General features: G+C 41.0%; 1 protein-coding gene across 2 annotated transcripts in view; it reads right to left on the bottom strand.

Moving 5' to 3' along the window:
- PIGL (phosphatidylinositol glycan anchor biosynthesis class L) overlaps positions 1-16,476 on the bottom strand; it is a 61,268-nt gene that overhangs the window by 35,392 nt on the left and 9,400 nt on the right. Inside the window, exon 3 of one of the 2 annotated variants that reach the window (XM_083806467.1) lies at positions 396-9,673. The exons of the other annotated variant lie outside the window; for it this stretch is intronic. Within the exon in view, the coding sequence (XP_083662593.1) occupies positions 9,367-9,673 (307 nt within the window). The 3' untranslated portion in view covers positions 396-9,366. Of the gene's footprint in view, positions 1-395; positions 9,674-16,476 lie in introns of those variants that run through there. 2 annotated transcript variants of the gene reach the window in all.

Raw genomic sequence — 16,476 nt, forward strand, 5'->3', positions numbered from 1 at the left:
CTGGCAACGCTCAGGCCTGTGGCTGGCAATGCTCAAGGGCGGTGACCAGTTTACTGAGCTGTGCTGGCAACGCTGTGGTTGACCTGGGTGAGACTGACCCCCATCGGGCTGACTAAAGCATCCTAAGCAGAAGGAAACCATTGCAACAAACGGCAGAGCTAATTAAAGTGGGTTCCTCCACTAAAAGGCCTTTTATCAAACTTCCGCGTCTCACGTTTACAATCTTGGGCCTACCTAAGCATTCAGCCAAGTAACTTATCAACATTTCCTGTGTACTACGTGCCACTGATCTGTACATCTTTATTACCTGCAGGCTCCCTAGGGCTTCCACAAAAAGCAGTCAGGTGATAAACACCTACTTTCGCTGTGTCACAACCCCAGGATCTCCGCTGATGGCCTGTTAGTTACAAGGTACAATGTGAAGTGCATGTTTTACCTGTTAAGTTAAAGTGGGTTTAAACCTGCTAACTTTATAAGGCCGTCCTTATATATACAATAATGCAGCTGTAGAGATCATTGGAGACACTAAACATAATGGCTCCCTGAGCTGATCTCAAGGGAGCTGGATAAAGGGCTTTTTTGCAAGAACCTGGACAGCAGAACCTGCTTCTGTTTGGCTTTTAAGCCTGCCTTGTTCTCCTAGGAGAACCAGCAGGACAGCGCTCTGCAAGGGATTGGTATCGTATGCCTGGCCATTGGCCCTAAACAGTGCTGCTTGTCCTTGTAATAATTACACGGAATGCTCAATGGAGATGTTTTATAAATTGAAATAAATAGTATCAAGGCTTGAGTTAACTGCACTGTCACACAGCATGAATAAAACACTCCGATGGATACTCTTGGCAAGTATTCAACAGGGATTTGGTCACTGCTATTGCTATGCAAACTGCATTTTGAATGGCGCACCAGCAGTTTAAAAATCTCATTTCCGTCTACTGTTATTACAAGTAACTCCTAAGACTCCTCAAATAGAAAGAGCCCATGCATTATGTATTTCTGTCACACAGCACAAAGGAAGAAAAAGAAACATTTCAGAAAATAGACACGTTCTGCTGTAAAGCCATAACACTGGATAGGGCTCTACGGGACAAGGTGCTACATAAAAATTACTCAACACATTTTTAAAAGTTAACTTCAAATCATCTGAATTTTGTTTATGCAATTTTCTAGCACCAGACTATCCCTCATTTTGCATGCTGCATGATGAATTTTGATATAGCAAATGCCTGGACCTCTATTTGGCTTTACAATTTATATATCCTTTAGAGGATTTCACAAAATTATGACAAAATTTCGAAACATGGTCATTTCCCTTGTCATCCCAAACAGACAAAGGTTGTTTCAGTTCACTGCTAAGGCACTGAAGCATGTACAGATCTCAGCTGATTACAGAGAGCCTGTAACGCCCCGAGGCAGGAGAGACTGTCAACACAGCTGTCCTTGTGTACTAAGGGAAATGTCCTGCTGGGCAACCTCTGAATCAGAATGGCAAAGCATCTTCTGAAATGGATTAGGGACAAGGGCAAAGACTGTAAATGGGCCAGGCAGAAAAAAAAATATTATATGGAGTTTCTATTGAGTTGTTAGAAAGTACCTTGACCCTGGCACTGTTTTGCCAGTCTAAGTACTCTTAAGTATTTTATTTTTCGTCACCTGTTGCTAGCAGAAGTGTATCTAAATGAACATCCCCTGAGCCTGTCTTGCATTAGACACACAAGACTACAAAGAATACATAAAAAGCTGAAGAGATTCAGAGAGAATGAATCAGATTCAGAGAAATGAAGAGAGATTCAGAGATCTGCACGCTAACGGCATCATTAATTCTTGCAAGACAAGCAGTCTTGCTGCATCAGCGCAGAGCAGCTCGCATACCTGTCCGCCCAGCCGAGAGGCAGGGATAATTCACCTGCGCGGGGCTGTGCTCATGCAGCAGTACTGCTCGGGGACCCTCATCACTTACCCCCACGTGGCAATATTCTGGGGCACACCCCCATGCACGTACCTGTCCTCATCTCGGGGAGGACAGTCCCTCTGTCCCTCTCTCCCTTCCCGCCTGTTCTGCTAAATAAGAGATGAACAGAGACCGTTCTAATGGAAACGTGCTGCTCTGACAAACCTTTCATTGAGAGATCTCCAAGTCTTAACAGCCACCTCATCCTCCTTTTGAGGTATAGCAGAGATTATGCATGGCACAGCCACCTCATCCTCCTTTTGAGGTATAGCAGAGATTATGCATGGCACTGTATGACAAAAACGTGACTTGGAGAGGACAGAAAACCTAGCACTGCTGCAGCCAATGGCAAAAATCCTGCTCCTTAGTGGGGCTTTGCTTAGGGACTTGTCTCACATGACTCACTGGGCAGCAGAAGCAAACTGAAGTAATCCTGTCTCCCAGTCTGTCTGTAACCATTGAAGAAGAATATCTCCTGAATTTAAATCCTGAGGGTTAAACATCCCCAAATACATCACTGTTAATGAAGATCATTTTAAGGCCAAACTAATCTGGGCTACATGTTTAAACATTAAGTTCTGTAGGTTTACTTTCCTAATCTCTCCCTTTTTTCTTTTTAATTAATTTTCTGGTCATCTGTGGCTTAGAAAATGATTGATTCAGTAGATACCTACTACTCCCACATCTGGGCTTTCTTTAAACAAAGTCACAAAAATGACAAATCTTCCCCTCCATAATACTTTATTGCTTCCTATGTCCACGCTTTCGGTATTTAATCATAACTAGTGGATCACACACTCACATCTCAGCATGTACAGTTCACGGGATAAGCCAAAAAGGATTTTAAGTTGAAGGCTTGCCCAGACATCTCTTATCACAAAAATATGGAATTTTCTTTTGCTCCAAGACACTGATAAAAAATTTACTTCATGGAACATTTGAAGAAGAGGGGGGAAGAAAGAAAAACAGCCACTGTAAATCAGAATCTCTGAAACCAGACAAAAGACTGGCAGGGAGCATTTCAGGTCCTCTGCCTTGTCTCTCCCAATTAGGCTGCTCAGATGGCCAGCGACTGCCCCTGACATTACCAAAGTGGGTGCCTTACAGGCAATTTCCAACAATAACGTAAGAAGTGCCCGACACGGCAACTCCAGCACCTTAAACATCCCATTATTGGGCCTCTTTTCCACATCTGTCATCATTCTGGTGGCTGTTTCCCAATTATTTTTCAAATATCAACATCTTTTTTTTTTTTTTTTTTTAATATAGGCTTTAGACCAAGATAAGGAACCTGAACAAGAGACTCCCAAACAATATGTTAAGAGGCCATAACATCTCCTGACTCCTGTCACTCCCCTGTTCACACAGTCCCATTCACATTTCGAGCTACAGATTTGCCCTGGGTGATGATGTTTAACTGCCTACCTGCAGTTATTCCCTAGGAGCTTTTCAGTGTCACTTCACACAGTCAGCATGCCCAGGAGCTTCACCTGGAGATACTTTAATGACTAACTTTTAACAGATGAATGAATGACTTTGTATTTGACTGTAAATGGTTATATACATTTGTCAATATAGTCACTTTCTCAGAATAGTTTTTGCTACTTGTAACTCACTATTTTGCTGATAGGTTCCCAGGTTTTGGGTTTGGTTTTTGAAAACTGAGAAATACACATGCACAGGTGAAGAGATTTGTTAAGTGACACCGCAAAGCATCCACTGAGCCAGGCTTGGCTTAAAATAAAGGAATCTTGGCTCTCATTTCCATGTTCAGGTTACTGAACACGCTGCCTCAAGCAAATGAGTGTGTAATAACTACTTCAACCCCTTCATCTGTTTAAGTAGTTGTGGGTACAGATGAAAACAGCTCGAAGATGCAGCATCAGCAGATTGGACAGGTACCTCCTGCAACCATCAAGTTCATTTGCCTGGCATGATAAAGAACTGATACCCCTGCATCTGCCTGCAGATCTGCCTGCAGGTTCTGCTGAGAGGGCAAAAAGAGCCATTGGCCATTACCTTTCCACTACTGAACCAAAGCACGTGAACTCACCCATATGGATTCAGTATTTGCCCTTGAACTGGTGTAGGCTGCATTTGGCACTCCGCTCTTAGATCAATATATAACCCAAGCGTAATCTTATCTGGCAGGAACGGGGATATTAGGGGGAGGAGCACAGGCTCTAGAGGTGAGGAGAGCAGCTCTTCTAAATGTTAATGGGTTAAGAATAGAAAGGTCAAATGCCTGCCTTATCAGAAGGCCCCATGTGCAAACAGGCACCGAGCTGCAGCAATCAAAGCACAAGCTGGATATAAATGTCAGGAGTTAGTTACTGTAGCTGTAAACAGCAAAAGCAGAATGGTGGAACTGGGAAACCTCCGGAGACATTTGTAGCTAATACAGGTCAGTGGGAAAGACCAACTGCCCAGACTGGCTGGAGGTCATTCGGGTATCGTAACTGCTGCGGAGCCAGACACCACTTGTGAGCTGGGTGAAGGCCCCAGCAAGGATACCGTGAAGGAAACAGTAAGTATCAACAGAATGAGCCAGTGTAGAAGGGTGGATCGACATCCTGTGCTGGCAGAGCATGGCTCCAGATTGCTCTTGCAAGAGCATATCTGTCCTGGAATAAGGATATATGACAATGGAAACAAGAAGTCCTTCCCTACCTCCTGATAGATACAGAGAGCACTAAACAGAGCAGAAGCTGTATGAGGACTCTGTACAGAGGGTCTGCAGAGCTTCAGCTCCACTCTGCAATACCATTTTGAGCATAACGCACAAAGGGTTAGGGTGGAATAAGAGATGACACAGCACAGGAAAGGATATATCTCCCTTAACTACAATACATTTTTAGCCCTGTTCTCACTAATCCTCTTACTGGCATCCAAGGAAAGAGGCCGAAAGTTGCATCACATTGGACAGTAATCTTCTTGCAGATACAAGCAATCAATTTGAAGCAACAACAGAATATACCAACACGCACCATTGTATAAGAGCTACACCCTGGGGAGTAACGCTGCCTGGGACCTATATCTACAGTTCACCAGTACTTTCAGTCTGGCACCTTTTGCATGCAATAAGTTTTCGTTGAAAGCAATCAACCAGCCACCTTTCCTTCCCAGAAAAGCTCAGCAGTGAGCAGCCATGTTTAAGAGTGCTACTCCCTCTGTCCTGGTACAGGGATCGCCCCAGGAGATGGCTACCTGGGCTTGGGAAACAGATACAGGATAGCTACCTGGCATGGATCCCTCCTTACTGCAGAACAAAGAGCACCATTCTTCTTAGCCTGTTCCCAGCTGTAAACAGCTATCAAAGGACATGGTTAATTACTGGTTAAAACACTAAGAAGGAATAATAACTACAAATAATGCAAGGCTAAACATATTTTATCCCACAAAAGGGATAAACAAGGTTTGTCCTCATAGCTCAGAGATCATATTCTAACCATTAAATAGTTAGTTTAATTGGGAAAGATAGTATTACATTGAAGAACAACAACAAAAAAACACACGTATGAAGCCACAGCTCACTAAAATACAATTTTAGTTCAGTGCCCTCATGTTTGTTCCACAGAGCACCTACTCTGCAGTTAACTGGACTAGCCTCTAACCCCAGCCATAGGAGAGAACATCATAACCTACTTAAATTTGCAGGCTGCATCCTTTCTGCAGCAGAGCTCCCAAATGGGCACAAACGGCTTATTTTGTGCACCAGCATTACTCGGCATCTGTTTATCCTGCAGTCTTCTGCAAGCATCTGTTCATTCGCTGACATAGATGCTCTGCTCTTCTGCATTACCAACTCCATTTTCTGTCTCGAAACTTTACAGTTTATTAATTTGAAAGAGCGCTTACATACAGCAGCAGACATTTTTCATACGCCTGGTATTACTGAGTGCTATTAACAGCTGATGTTTCAACCCAGAAGCTATTGTATTTTCAGTGATAGCTCCAGTATGCTAATGATTTGTGACGTTTTCAGTGGGGGGAGAAAAAGCCTTTGTAAATATGGAGGATTTTATGCTTGTTACTCACAGCAAGAATGACCAGCCGTCTTTAGTGTGAGTCACATCCCAAAAGCTTCATGTGACTGACAGCCTCAAGAGACGTAACATACGTTCTGGAGAGTTTCTACAGGAGAAGAAGCTCCAGGAATAGTTCACAGGTGGGAAACGGAGTACATTTTGTTTCTCTGTGGAAGGCAACAAGAAGGGAAAGTGCCCGGATGCCAGGGATCTAGCCCTTGCACAGAAGTCCCACTGGAATTGTTCTGCTCAGATTGAGCCACTCCTGTGGCTTAGGAGCCTGATATTAACTTAAGTCCTACCTCCTCTAAGATTTACAGTGACCTAATCTGAGAAACTCCTATCAACAATCCATCCTCCTCATGTGTAGGAAACAAAATAAATCTCACAATCTGAAAAGCGTTAATGTTTTTCTTTGATGAGCTCCATGTTCCTGTTCTAGACTCAATATTTTTCTTTACTTCTGAGCCTGAAGGCTGTAGTACTTTCACATTTCCATAACCAATCATATCTGTGCAAAGTGAGGCAAGGAAAAAAAAAAGTGCATAACTCTTATTTCACTGTGCAGAGGAAGATGTACTGAAAAAGTTCACAGGTGCTGCACAGCCTATTGCTTTAAGAGTCTGTTCTCAGCAGGATGAAGACCACTGACTGTGCAGGAGTGGATTCAAGATAAACAGTCCAGGAAGTCACTTCTAACTCTCATTTCTTGAGCTAGGAGTTTAATTCAACTTAGTTCAATTTAGAGAGTAAGAAATACAATCCAAGCCTTCCAGCAACCTAGTGACATTTTCTGAGTCGCTACAAAGTTGAATGAAGGAATTCTTCATCCCTGGATGAAGCTATGGAGATTCTCCTACAGCTCTTTCTGTCTTCATTATGTAGAAGGCACTATTCAAAATGCTGTGTCAGCTCAGATCTTTATTGTGAGTACGTGTCTGCCTGCTACAAGTCCTCTGTATGCCTCTAAGTCTGACATGCGCTGTCACTTTCTTGGCTCTCAGTCCCAGATGCCAACAGTGTAAGAGCACAATGGTATTACAGAACTTTCTTCACCCCCATTTAACATTGCACATTTCAAAAGACGATTGTACGAGCGTATTTATTGCAGCCAGAAGTGTTTAAAGATTCAAAGGCACTGGACAACTAAAACATCCAGCCTAGCACAACATTAAAAGCATGCTCAGGGGAGACAGTATGCAATTTTCTGACCTGTATTATTTCCATGCTGTCATTATTTTGAGGCATTGGATATTCTGCTCTTCGGTTTAAACCCAAGAATGGCACTTGAAATTTTACCATAATAAACTTTCTCAACAGACTTTGCATTTTCATTATTCTGTCCATGTAAGCCACAAGGATATTTTTCCTCCCTAAATGCCCACTCTGCAGGGAATGGTTGTGAAACTCCATTATTTCCAGGAACTGCTGGCAATCTACTGCTGTCTGTTCTTCTCAGTATTGCCTGTATTTTCCTTGTTCAGCTTTAAAAGCCAAACTTGGTTTGCAAAAATGTCTGTGCTTCTCAATGCCAGAACTGAATAAAGACTAGAACAGGACAGAATTAGATGTTTTTATTATGCTGAAAAGCCTTTCAATCACATTAAAGTCCATAAAACAACATGAATATAAAACTGGAAGTTGATGCTCATCCTTAAATCCTATTATTCAGAAATTTTTGTAGACTTTACAAATAGCCTTTCTAAGCTCCATCTTACCTGAGCCCTATGACCAGGACAAAGTACAGCTTTTGCAGTTATAAGCACTTGGATTTTGATTATTCAGTAAAGTCAAATTCATTTGCAGAGAGAGGCTGCCTGAGTTCTCCAACATGCATGATGTCTGCTACAATTTGGTCTTCAATTAGCAGAAGTAAAGAACGTTGAAATCTATTCTCAGCTACCCAGGAAGAGAATACTCTCGAAGGTATATCTCGAAGGTAAAGAAAGCTGGGAGATCTGAAAAAGATTCTGGATGATTCGAATCTTTTATCAGTCATGATCTGAAAGTTATAATTGAAAATTCCCTGTTATCTGTCACACTGTGATCTCAGCCACACACTGCAGTAGCTTCAAAGAATACAAGGGCTTTACTCCAAATTTACTTCAGCAGGACAAAGACTGGAATCTGGCCCCGTCCAAACAAAAACCAGACAATGGTACAGACTAGAAGAACAATCATCAGTGGATAGGGTCTAAAAACAATGAAGGCCTCTGTGATTCTGAAGCGCCTCAGTAACTGAAAAGATTCCAGCCCTATTGTTCTTCCTCTCTAAAATATCTTGGACTTCATTCTGTGCTCCTGAGGCACTCCTGACAGCTCTAAAAACAAATCTAAGAAACTCACAATTGCTTGAGTTTCTATGGCTAAATATTCTCTTGATTTCAATTTGGGAAAGCTATAATGTATGGAGAGATGTCTGAGGCCTGCTTTCTGGGAAGAGGAAATCAACCATACACAATGTCAACTGAGTTCATTCCTAAATGCAAACCACATTGGGCTGTAGAGCACGATAATAAAAACCTGCTGACCTAGTTTCCTGCAGAACAAAATCCTCTGTCTCCCTCCTCCCATTCCAAACCTAAATCTGATCTCCTTCTTTGGCAAAAGAAATTAACCCTTTGGCTAGAAAGGAAAACTCTAATAATGAGCTTTAACACTCACACAGCATTTGACACTATTAAAATAGTATATAAACAGTAACTGGTCCATCCCCACAGCTCTGCAAAAAGGTAGGGTTATTAGAGGATGAAAGCGAGACACACGCAACTTAAAATTTCTCTTCCTTCAAAAGGATTTTGTAGTGTGAAACTCCATGCTCTAAGCACTGCTTGGTAACCCATCTACATTCTCTTTATGCAAAGATAAAACCTTCATTCATGATGTGGCAAAACAATAACAGCACAGCTGAGCTTTTTCAAAAGCTGCTCCATCAAACCACTCAAGAAAGGACTATTGTTCTTCCCAAATTCTGCACTGTCAACTTACAAGTCCATTCTGGTAGATGAGAGCTGACTGAATTTGCTCCAAGTGTTTGGCGAAAGCATTCACTTTTAATGGCTTCACTTCCTCAGTGATGCAATGCTTCATTTAAAGAGATGCCTGGGGGAACTTCAGAATGGACACAGAATGCAAAAATAACTGGGCATATCGCAACAAACTCAGCCAAGAAAATACAGATGGGAATTCTCTGGTAGGATGCTTCAAAAGGCAGCTCTGGATCACACTGCTGCAAAGCAGCAGTCAGCCAGCAGTGTATGGGGAGCCTCAGATTCTAGACTCCTGTGAACACCTTTACTACTTCACACTGAAATGGTCAACTGGAGCTTTCAATCGCCTGTCAAACTGGCTTTTATTAAAGAAAGAACAGAGGTAAAAATGCTATGCTTAACTGCTAAATAGCTTTACAAGCAGTCTTTTACAACAAGGTAGCAAAGTGCAACCTGCAAGTGAAATTGCTAACAGAGCTCTACTGCAGCCAGGGCTTTCATCATCATTCCGAGCAAGGAAACGCTGCAGTAAGTACAGTTTCATCACGCCTTGCTCCTTTACGAAGTGAGATAGCTTCGCCAATATCCAGACAGCACACAATACCCCAGGACCTGAAACCCCTCCATCACCACATGCTCCACGGGCATCTGTTCCACAAAGGACGCAGCAGCTGAGTTCCTGACGAGCTTCCAAATAGGAATCTCTGTAAGGCAAAGTTTGGGAGCCTCTGCTTTAGAAAGTAAGAAGACAGCCTCATTTACTAGCATACCAGTGGAGAAAAGACAGGCAAGTGGTAACTAACAGGCATGCTAGCAGTGCCTTTCCACCTGTGAAGGTACTGTCTCTTTCACTTTGTCAGGCTGCAGGGAAGCTGTTACGAGAACGGCTTGCAGAGCGCAGACAGCGCTTCACATGGTGCACTGCAGCTATGCAGTACCCTTCAGGTAGTTTGCAAGTAAAGGACAGAGAACCTGGATTAAACAGCTCTGCAAAGGTTGTCGCAATTATGTCTGTTCTCTGGCTGCTGCGTTTTCACAAGTAAACACCATACAAGTTTCTGCTCCAACTTTGAAATGAGGAAGGCAAAATTCTGAGTTCTCATTGAGTCATTACTAACATCGGTCAGGGTTAGGAATGTGGTGATGGAAAAAGAGCATCTTTATTCATCATATCTGGTCCCTGAGGGGTTATGAGTTGTATATGCTTATTTTATTGACACAAACAAGTTTTAATTTCTATTGTCTTGCAGAGGAAGAGCAGGCTGAATTCAATTCTGGCTCACACATCATCTGCAACCCTAGCCAAATCCCAGACACACAACTTTTATTACTGGGAGGATGTCAGAGGCAAAAGACACAGCTGGATATTCAGATCGCAGTCTGAGTTTTGCTGTGTTGGCAGTTAGACAAACCAGCTTTTGATTTGTATGTAAACAGAGCCAATCTGAACTGGAAGGTCATTAAGAGAAACCATATTTTACACAACATCCATTGTACAATTGCTTTTCCAACTTTCCCCATACTAACATTTTTTTAAAAACGTCTTTGTCTTCTTTTGTTGACTGTTTCAGTGCCAATTTCTGGTCCTACTGAAGTCAATGGCCAACTCCTACTGATTTTGATGGACCAGAAGATTGCTCTTAGGAAAGAAAGAAACAAGTCCAAGTTTCTACAGCTCCCATTCTACCACCTATGCAGAAGAACTGAGTTGATGTAGACCCAAAACAAATGTTGTATAAAAAACAGAATTTGTAAGTCTACACAAACAGAAGCATCCTCACAAAAATTCCACTGAGTTTTTATAGTGTCTGCTGTCTAAGCATTGTTCACTTTCATCTTGATTAAAGTCTTTTATTTTTCATAGGAATACCGATCTTGATTTATTACCCAGAAGCGACATCCACAAAGAAAATCTTTTTTTCTGTCCTGACTCCATCTCCTTAAGTAAAAAAAAAAAAAAAAAAAAAAAAAAAAAAAGAGTCCCACTGAATGCCCTGAAATTTTTAAGGGGGGTGTAAATTCTCAGGAATTTCCTTCATGCCACGATCCTGTCCCTAAGCCCCCTATATTGAGGATGCCCTTCTGCAGCACATCAACTCAACCCTTTGAGCCTGTCATAGAAGGAGATGCTTCCCACCCATCCCTCAGGCACTGTACGTACTACTTCCCAAGTTCTTTTACCAGCTGCCAGCGTAGGAGATGCCCTCTGACTTCAATGGGAATTTTGAAACTGAAGTGAAGAAATGAGGATTATACTGCTGGCATTCAGCAAGACAGCATATCGTGGCATTTAAAGTGGCCCAACAGCCTTCGACACTACGCCTTGTAATTGGAAACATTCTGTGCTTAACCAGCCTAATAAAGGCCTCGCTCCCAAGGCTCAGATATTGATTATTCCATAATTTTTCTAGTGACTGTCTGAACTAGCCAAGTTAGATGAAGGGAATGGGAATAAAACAACTGTTTTTAATGTCATAAGGCCCTTGGACACGCTGAAACTTCTCGTCTCCCAGACACTGAGGCAATTCCAGGGAAGTTACTGCAATTACCTCCAATTAAAGTGTGAACACACACACACACTAGCTGCAAGTGCTACTGAGTACACCCAGGGTACTGGCCTTTAGGAAAAACAGGAATTGAGGGAATTGCCCTTCGCTAGACTGAATCCCAAAGGGGAGGTTTGACCAAGAGAGGCTGCAAATCCCCTTCCTCTGTTTTCCTGCACAGTAACTATCTTACAGTCAGAAAATGCACATCCATTGCAAATGCAACTGCATGGTTTCCAAACCATGTCATAGCCTCAGATCTCACAGCCCTGTTTTAACTGAGGCACTCAGCGTTTTGTACTTTAGCTACAATTAAATTAAGATTATAAGAACACAGAAAGAAACCACACAATTCTTGTGAACAAGGCGTTAACACCCAGTCCATTATTGTAAGAAGGCTTTTAAGAGTGTTCCCAGTATAAATCAGAATACATTTTCCCTGAGTAAGCTGGGTGGAATGCAGAGATTCAAAAGCTTAAATCGAATCCGTGCTAGAATTTTTTGCTTGTTCCTCCCTTTGATTAACTTACTGTGACTACTTGGTGTAACTGCTACTCTTTAAGGAAAAGAGTTAACCATTTTCTCTTCTCTGATAAAAGACCCCAGCCTGCCTATAATTATCAGCAAGGCGTTTGCAGCTCTAGGTTAAAATGAGCGACTAGCAGAGATGCTGCTGGGCATCGCAGTATGGATTATCAAAGCAGTGAACCTTTCAGGGGCAGGGAGGAAACGCCTGTCATTCTCCATTAGTCCCCCAGAGTGTCTGTTAGCAGAACACGCTGCACTGTTCCACTGGCAAAATAATTAGGTTGTTATACTTTGTCATGCTTAAAAGGCAACACTTGGGCATAACTGTTAAAAAAAATAATCTTATGACTGTATCTTTCTAAATTGGTAGTTTACTAGTATCATAAAGAAAGTCCACTCCAAATATTTAACTCTGAAAACCTTACATTTTATACTGGAAACCAGAACACCCAAAGACACTTCTTTCTGCATGGACACAAGTGGTCTAGTTACAAAATCGCTCCAGTCGGCACATCTGTGCTAGCAGGAGACATCAGCTCAGGATGTGAACCACCAGCAAATGCAGAATGGGTCACTGACGTTATCTTTGCTCCAAAGAAGATGCCTGTCTTCTTTGACGTATGTGGAGCACTTCTAAAAGCCATGAATGAGAGAATAGTAAAAGGCATTTCTGAGGGTACAAAATATGTGAGAACAAAAAAAAGATTTCTAGTGGATTGTCCTGTCCTAGTGCATTTCCCTGTCTTCAGCCCTAGCCAGTTTTGCCAGACTTCTGAAACACTGTCATTATACACAGCCTAATTTATTTTCTTACTATCAATGTACCAGTGCTGATGGTTTTTGAGTCGAATCAAGCTTGCATCAGTTTAGTGGGATGACTGGGATCCCTATTCTCATATTTCATGTTTTAGGATAAGTATTGAAGTCTTTATTCTGCTAAAATAATCTTGAGCGTTAAAAGTATAAATCTCGAAAGTTTTTGATCTCAGTGTATTTTGATTAGATTTCCGTAAGGACACATTGTACCTAATCACTACTTCTTCACTTCCCCCAGCATTTATTCATAGCCCTTGGAGATGGACTACTTACTGCTCATTGCTCTACAGAGGTAATCTGGGGGACACGTCCCTTTAGCACTGAAAAGATCATTTCCCCTTTCACCACAGACCCTTCCCCCTCTTTGTACAGCAAGAACGTTATTTGTGCTAGAACGCTGAGAAAGGACCTGATTCACAGAAGCCTCCGGGAAGCAAAAAGGGCAAATTTCCTTATTGAGGAAAATGGCTTTCTTACATCAAAATAGCTAAACCTACTTACTGCAATACAAGCCTTTGTTTCAGAAAGCAGCTTTCCTAGAGGGCAGACAGAAGAATTTCCAGAATTCAATTCCAGAATTTCAATCCCCAGAAGAATTTCCTCTTAAATTATTGCATAGAGCAACACTTACAATAGCAGAAGCCTGAAAGCAGATTTCAATATAAGCCTTTGCATAAAGTGTTCTGATGACCTAAAATATCAGTAAAAAGCATTTGTATTCAGGATGATTATGGGTATGCTTCATTCAGAAAATGCAGATTGATTTCACTGTAATACACACTGAATGTGCAACCAATTTTCATCTAAGATCTTTTGTTCCCCCTGACGTCATTCTTAATTAGAGAAAACTCTGCAAAAAAATGAAGAACTTTACAGCATGGCTGAGGTAGATAAGACCAAGGGAATCCCGTCACTCACTAATGAAATACGCAGCCCTACTAGAAAAATTGCACCGCAGCAATTGCAATCAGCACATAACTCAGTGCTTTAGAATTAGCAATAAAATAAAATGTCAAAGTATAATACCAGGAGGAACATAGGAAAACAAAATGCAACTAATTACCACAATTACTGTAGCAGAATAAAAGCTATTAAACACTGGTCCCAAAGCACAACGTACAAGAACAGGGAAAGAAGAAACATCAGGAAATAATATAAACTTTCTGATTAGAAACATATAAGTAAAATAAACACATTTAAAAGAAAAATCTCAGATACATTCAGTAAGATGCCAGAGGTCTGCAAATGAGTGAGTCAGAAACTGGTACGAAATCACTGAAGGTTTTCCCACCAGGCTTAGCGGCCAGGATTTTGTTGTTGAACTTCTCCTGGTGCCCTCAGTTTTCAGGCAAGCTTTCATAATTGCAGTACGTACTCTCACTACACAGCTCACATATTCAGCTCACATGCACTCAGCACGTTGCATTCAAACCCATAAAACCATCAAAGCACAACCTAAGTACAGCAAAACCAAACTGGATCAATTGGACCTACTCCTTAACTGTCTATATGCATGCTTTTGAATTCTAATCCAAAGGTTTTCAATTATATATTTCATTCTCCAAAAGGTCCAACTGTTTCTATATCTTTCTTATTGTCACAGTCAGATACATACACTATTTATTTAAGGATGTATTTTTCCCATGACCTTACAGACACTTCTCTGACATGGAGAGCTTGGGGAAGGAAGTTTGTTGCAAGTTGAACATGAGGAAGTACAGTATAAGCCTATTTACCTTGTATGGAAAAAAAAAAAAAAGACCACCACCAAAGAATAATTATATTAAAAAATAATAAAAAATAGCTTCTCTGCTGTCTCAAAAACTTGCAGTTAGCCTGTGAATCTGCATGGAAAAATGTCCTCTCTCCAGAGCATTGTCTAACTAGAGCCCTTTTGGACTTAAGTGAAATAATAATAATAAAAAGTGTATGCAGTGCAATTTCCATGGAAACTCAGAAATAGATCTAACATTACTTGCAGTAAGTCTTTGTACTGTGAGTGGAAAATTTTCTAGTTTACACAAATCCCAGCTATTATTTTCTTTGCAGTGCAAACACAGGCCAAATATTTTCTGTCATATTAAAGATACAAATGGTCAGTTTTACTTTCTGTCCAGTACAAATGTGCACAAAAGGTTCAGAAGCTGCAGTAAAATTTCTGATACTTATCTTTCCATTAACCCAAAACAGATATTAGAAAATAAAAAGAATAATTTTGGCTTTCTTTTCACTTGTTCTTTTCGGAAAGTGAAAACAGCTTAAAAAACGTCTCCTGTTTACATGCGACATTACAGACTGGAAGACAGCCAGAGCATTGGCAGATGTGCCCAGCGTTAATGGGAGCTTAACTAACTCTTCATATTAGATCAATTAGATGCTAATGTTTTCCATATACCAGGAGAGAGAGCTTGCTAGCTCAGGAGCATCTATTCAGATTAATTACTTAAAGATATGTATCAAAATCGTTGTATTTCACGAACTTTAACAGCTCATGAAAAGCTAATGCTATAAAATTACTCCTGATAGGCCACCTTTCTATGCTGCCAGCCCCAGTGCTGCCATCACTGAATTAAAATCTATCATATAGATGATGTTTGTGCTCACAGTATTTTTGCTATCTTCGGAGAACCTACAGCTTTACCGAAATAACAGGTATTATATGAAAGTCCCGTAGTTGACATATACTTAGGGCTTTCAAATAACCAATTCTTCCTTTCTTTTGTTATTGTACTAAGCACAGACACAGAATCAATGACCATGAATTTACTGGACTTTCAGAGGTACTTGGTAGTTTGCATGCAAAGAAAACAAATGTACTAGAAGAAAGAGTGCATTAAAGGCAAGTTTGTTTCTGTTTTCAAAGTTGGAATTTTCATGGCAAGACAAAACCCTTCTCAGTAGTATTTTGCGAACTGGAAAACTATAAGTACTACTGACTGGGCTAAATGATAATGTATTTCTGTGTTGTATTACATCTCCTTACACTCTGTTATCTGCAAGCCTACCCTAGAAAAACAATGAATTCAGAAAGGCAGTCTGACCTGTGAACCATATAACTGATAACATTAAGATTTGGCAGTCAGTGGGTGTGGGCTAAAAAAGAGGTATGTCTATGATTAGCAAGACTTTGTTAGGATGAATCAAGATTTACTTGTAAACAAGAGCTTACAAAGAAATCCAGTTTCAAAACACCATATTAGTATCCTTGTTACGAAGGTAAAAGCGAGAAGCACACTGTCATACTGGATCCAGAAGGTCTAAATTGCATTTTAACTCACAGATCAAAACCCTTTGCTCTAGACAATTGAAATGAACAGGGGATTATGCACAACTGCTCTTTGTGACTGTTTAGAAAAAAAAAAAAAAGAAAAAAAAAAGCTTGCTTAGATTACAGTAATTCAAATTGTAGTTCTCAAAGTCCTTAAAATTCCATTTACCAAAGACAGCATTTTCAGGATGTGAGCAGAGGAAGCTGCCCATTGAGCCTGTAAAGGAAGGGCATGATATCTAAGGCACTGAATATCACCTGCAGAATGCTGAGTACTGCAAATCAACAAAGAGACCTCAGTCAAACTGGAACATGTCCAGCCTCTCCTTGGGCTGGATTTTAACAAAAC

This window comes from Anser anser (genome assembly GCF_964211835.1).
Source record: "Anser anser genome assembly, chromosome: 20".
In the NCBI taxonomy this organism is placed as follows: domain Eukaryota; kingdom Metazoa; phylum Chordata; class Aves; order Anseriformes; family Anatidae; genus Anser; species Anser anser.